The 4,682-nt window shown below is 49.7% G+C and overlaps 1 protein-coding gene across 1 annotated transcript; it reads left to right on the top strand.

Moving 5' to 3' along the window:
* The first annotated feature begins 1,401 nt into the window (after nucleotides 1-1,401).
* Nucleotides 1,402-4,008, top strand: LOC104571173 (cystatin-like). Its single transcript, XM_088530340.1, has 3 exons — nucleotides 1,402-1,644; nucleotides 2,484-2,597; nucleotides 3,746-4,008. The coding sequence occupies exons 1-3, from the start codon at nucleotides 1,408-1,410 to the stop codon at nucleotides 3,827-3,829; spliced, it is 435 nt and encodes a 144-aa protein (XP_088386466.1). The 5' UTR covers nucleotides 1,402-1,407; the 3' UTR covers nucleotides 3,830-4,008.
* The last annotated feature ends 674 nt before the right edge of the window (nucleotides 4,009-4,682 follow it).

Genomic DNA, 4,682 nt, shown 5'->3' with positions numbered 1-4,682 from the left:
TGTGGTCTGGGTCCAGTTGGGCCCTGTCCTACTGCGTTTTCATTTCTCCTTTTAAGTAGTCCTACTGATAACAGTGAGATCAGAGACAAGATGGGGCAGTAGTTACCAAAAAAGAGGCCCTAGACTGGCCTGCAAGATATAAAAAGCCACCCTTCTTGGAAATTAAATGAACTCAGCCACCCCCAAGGTCATTTTGAGCATCTAAGGAACTGTTTCCATTGCCTGGCATAACGATTGTCTTTGTGGGAAGCGTCTGTCTGACTTTTGGCTGCTGCCAGCTGTGGACACAACCATGGAGGGACACCATAGCCACAAAAGAAGCAGCCCCCATCCCTACGTATTCTAAAACCTGCAGCTTCCCAAATGGCCCCTCCATTTTGTGGCACCGTCGCCACAAGATATGTTCACAGAAAAGAGGTCATCTGCCTGGGGTTGGACTGGTTCTGCTCAGGCAGTGTCCTGGATGCATATGCTGTGGGAACACACGAGCAAAAGCAGGGATGTGCTGTCTCATAAAAACAGGCTGCCAGTCTCTACTTTTGTGACTTCTGTGTTCATGTGAGTGTTTCCTTAGGGTGCTGTTCTTTGCTGAGTGTTAGGTGTTCACTTACGCTATCTGAACATGCCTTTCAGGGGTTTAATAAATGACTTTGCTGAGAAAAATTCCAAATCGAGTCTTATTTACTTAAACTGAGATATACCAGGCAAAGAACAACAGCCTCGTGCCAATATCTAGGCTAGGATTCGGGAAGTTGGCTCTGTTTCCCATGCCTGGGAAGCACACATTGCTCCAGGGAGCTTTGCTATCCACAGCCCGGCTCAGGGAGGCCTTGGGGCCTCGGTGGCCCACAGGGAATGAGTATGAAATGGGTGCAGGGGTGCGAGACGATGGCCCTGCTGTGGTACTGACGGTCCACCAGCAAACCGGACCTGTCAGCGGTGAGGGTGGGAAGCAGCAGCAACACCGGTGGGCTCCCAAAATGCCTCTGCCCGTGAGGTGGATTTAGAGGTTTTTGCTGTTGCAAGCAGGGACACGGGCGATGATTAACGATCATAATTTGGCTTCTCCTTAGGGGACTCAGATCCTTCAGCCTGTTGCCTGCCTGTGGCACTGAGGCCTTGGATGGCTGCTCCCCCTTACACTGCCCGCCCTCCTCCCCAGCCGCTGCGGGAGCGCGGAGCTGTTCGGGGAGCAAATACCCCAGGCTGCTTTACCTCCGGGGAGGTGCTCCTGGCACCGAGGAAGGCAGGGTGCCCCTTGCTCTAAACATGGATTTCCCGGGACACGAAAAAGGCAAATAACGCCCCGCGCGGAGGCGGGGAAGGGGCCGGGCCGGGGCGGACCGCGGCCTCGCGTCGCCCTTAAAATGGCGGCGGCGGCAGGCGCCGCCTCAGCGGAGCGCGGCGATGGCGGCGGCTCGGGGGGGACTCATGGCGGCGGCCGCGGGGCTGTTGCTGCTGCTGGCCGGCGTCGCGCTGGGCAGCGAGGAGCGCGCGCCCCCGATGGTGGGCGCGCCCATGAGCGTGGCCGACAACGACGAGGGTCTGCAGCGCGCCCTGCACTTCGCCATGGCGCAGTACAACAGGGCGAGCAACGACAAGTACTCGAGTCGCGTGGCGCGGGTCATCAGCGCCAAGAGACAGGTCGGTGCCGCCGCCGCCATGGCGGCTCCCGCCGCGGCGGCCTGAGGGAGCGGGGCCCGCGCCTCGCTGCGGCCGCTCCTGGTGTGTGGCCGCGGCTGCCCCTTGGGAGGGACACTTCTAAATTCATCCTCAAGGGCGACAAGAGCGTCCCTGGGGTGGGGACAGGTTGGCAGGGAGCCCTGGGGGACTTGGCCGCTGCTCGGGCAGCGCATGAAGTGATGGTGCCAGCGAGTGCCTTGGGGGTAAAGCATCTCGGAAGAAAACATATTTATGTATTTAGGTCACCTGCCATGTGACTAACTTGGCTGCTGGGATTGGGCGGGACAAGTTGCAAAGTGGTATTGGCAGCTGGGATTTTTGTTTTTAATGTTAAAGCTTCAGTTTGTGGATTGGTGCGATTCTGTGGACGTCTCCAAGGCTTTGAAAAAGAGCTTGAGGGATTGGGTTTCAAACTCTTTTTTCCCCCCCTCCTTCTTCCTTTCCACAGAAGGCAAATAAAGACATCAGTCATAGCTCGTGGATGCCTTTGCTAGAGTGTGGGTTACTGAAGATGATAGTAATTAGCCCGTGCTGCTTATGAACTGTCACGTGGCTTTGTTTACTGGCTAAGGAAGCTGCTCTGTGCTGAATTCACCCACTTGTCCTGTCTTCTGGTCTTTGACAGGTGTAAAGTGCCCTTTATTTTTTGTGAAAGTTGCTGCGCACCATCTTGTCTGCTCTTTGAGTTGGGTTTAAATAACGTAACCATAAAACTGCCTTACTTTGTTAGGCCCTTCTCTAAGGGAGGTCTCTTGTATGTGCTGTAAATAAATCCACTTCTACCTGTTGTCTCCTTGCAGATTGTAGCTGGAATCAAGTATATCATGGAAGTTGAGATTGCCCGGACAACCTGCACAAAGTCAGCACCTGAAATCCAGAGCTGTGCTTTCCATGAGGCACCAGGGCTGGCTAAGGTAGGCTCCAAAGCAGTGTGTCCTGCTCCCTGGGCTTTCAACAGCTTTCTTGCAGCTGGTCTAGAGCAGAGTTACGAGTGGTGTCACTTGTCTACCCCAGCCAAGATCAGAGACTTTATGCTTATTGAGATGGAGCCACTGCATAACTTGCCTGACCAGACAATGCTAAGAAAGTCAATGTGGTCTTTTAGCCTCTTCCCTGAGCATGGACCTGAGGCTGTAGTGCATGAAATGTTTCCTCAGCCCCTTGAAATTGCTTGTGGCTTTGATTCCAGGAATATTCAGGAGAAAACTTGCTAGCCAAGATTGATTTCAGATCTCCTGGCCTAGTGCCCCAAGTCCCTGAATCCTCCCTGCTCCTGTTGTCTCATGGTGATACAAACAAGCTTGATCTTTTTTTCCTATGGATACTCATTACTGCTGATAGCACTCTGGACAAGGGCTGATAGTGAATGGCAGGATACCCCAATCCTCTGTTACCCACCAAGCCAAATTAGGTCCAAATCTTGTCTAATTACAGAAACTCTTTAAGAACCACTTCAGCCTCTCAGATAAGAGAACACTGGATGTGTTTCTGCCCTGATCTGGTCAGTCTAGTCCCACAGAATTTCATTACTAGTGTTAATCACTGTGATAGGTGCCATTTCTCTGCTGAATGTGCCTGCACAGATGAGAACTGTAACTTTATGCAAGTGCCCCATTAAGCACCTCTCTAGAAACTTGTGTACCACTGCTGCAGCTGGAGTCCTGGTACCCCTGGATGGGGTAGATGTGTACAAATGAGGTAGTGGCACAAATGTACTTACCCATGCTTGAGGAATTATGTCAATATTGCCCTGGCTGAAAACTTTCCAGCAACGGGAACTTAAAAGTGAGCAGAGGAAGTAATCTGATCTTCAGAAGTGCTGTTTGCTCTGCTTTCCTGTTAATGTTCGAGAGAAGTGGTTAATATGGAGCACGTAGTCACAAGAGTAGTAGTACAGAACACAAAGTAAAAAAAGTACAAATAATCTGGAGGGCAGCAAGAATGGCATATATTCTTGTTCACTGAAAATGTAGTTAAGCCTGTGTGTAGGGGGGGGAAAAAAAAAGGTCAATGATGCTCTGTTTTATGCAATCTGGTAACTTTCTCTTTCTTTTCTCCATAGCGTGTCACTTGCAACTTTGTAGTGTACTCTATTCCTTGGCTAAACCAAACTAGACTGCTGAAAAACAGCTGCCAGGAAGTCTGACTTGGTTCCAGCAGAGACCAGCAACTTGTTACTCAGATTTAAAAAAAGAAAGCAATAACCTGAATTGAGATGGACTGTGTCTGTCCCTGTTAACTCAAACAGTTATGTATGCTTGTGCTATGCAAGTTAAACTATGTAACCTTCCTTTAAAGCAGAGTATGATCTCTACTTTGTTTTCCTTTATAATTGCATTTTGGAGCAGTAGTTTCCAGGATTGTGTTCTCCAAACTTTCTCAATAAAACAGCTCCCACATCTGAATTCCTCAAAAATAATAAATAAAAAATGTTGGCATCCCTCTTAAGTGACTACTGTAAACATTAAAATTTAGTTAATCCCTAATGTGTAATCCTCTTTGTGATGAGCATCTGTCGTGCTGGATGTGCAGGGCTTTCCTCTAGTGAACTAGTCTATCATGCACAGAAGGGAAGGAGAAGAATGTGAGGCCCTCTTTGCAGGAGAGCAATGTCTCCACTGTCCTGCCCAGTGACTTACCTGTTCCCAGCATCTTGGCAGCACTTCTTACCTGTTCTCACTGAAGGAGACTGGTGCTGCTTTTGAAAGCAGTGGAAACAATGTGGTTTGCAACAATTGCTTTTGTTAAGGGCAGCCTTCAATTTGAATGTCTAATCTGGGCAAACATCTTTAACGTGGCAGGCAGAGAGGATCAGCACCCAAGAACACTTAAGAGAACTTGCAGGGGAACTTGCGTAATAAACTAAGCTCAGTTTGGACTGCAGCGATGTGGGGGCTACTGTGCCAGCCCAAAAAAAAAAAAAGGAGGGCAAAGGAGATGATGATGATACCAATGACCTACCTAGCAGAATAGTCTAGTGATATATTAATGGAAAAATA

Source organism: Tinamus guttatus, unplaced genomic scaffold, assembly GCF_059628265.1.
Source record: "Tinamus guttatus ecotype Peru unplaced genomic scaffold, ASM5962826v1 Tinamus_guttatus_pri_ptg000367l, whole genome shotgun sequence".
In the NCBI taxonomy this organism is placed as follows: domain Eukaryota; kingdom Metazoa; phylum Chordata; class Aves; order Tinamiformes; family Tinamidae; genus Tinamus; species Tinamus guttatus.
Note: the sequence above shows the minus strand (reverse complement) of the source record. Positions and strands in the feature narration are given on the sequence as shown.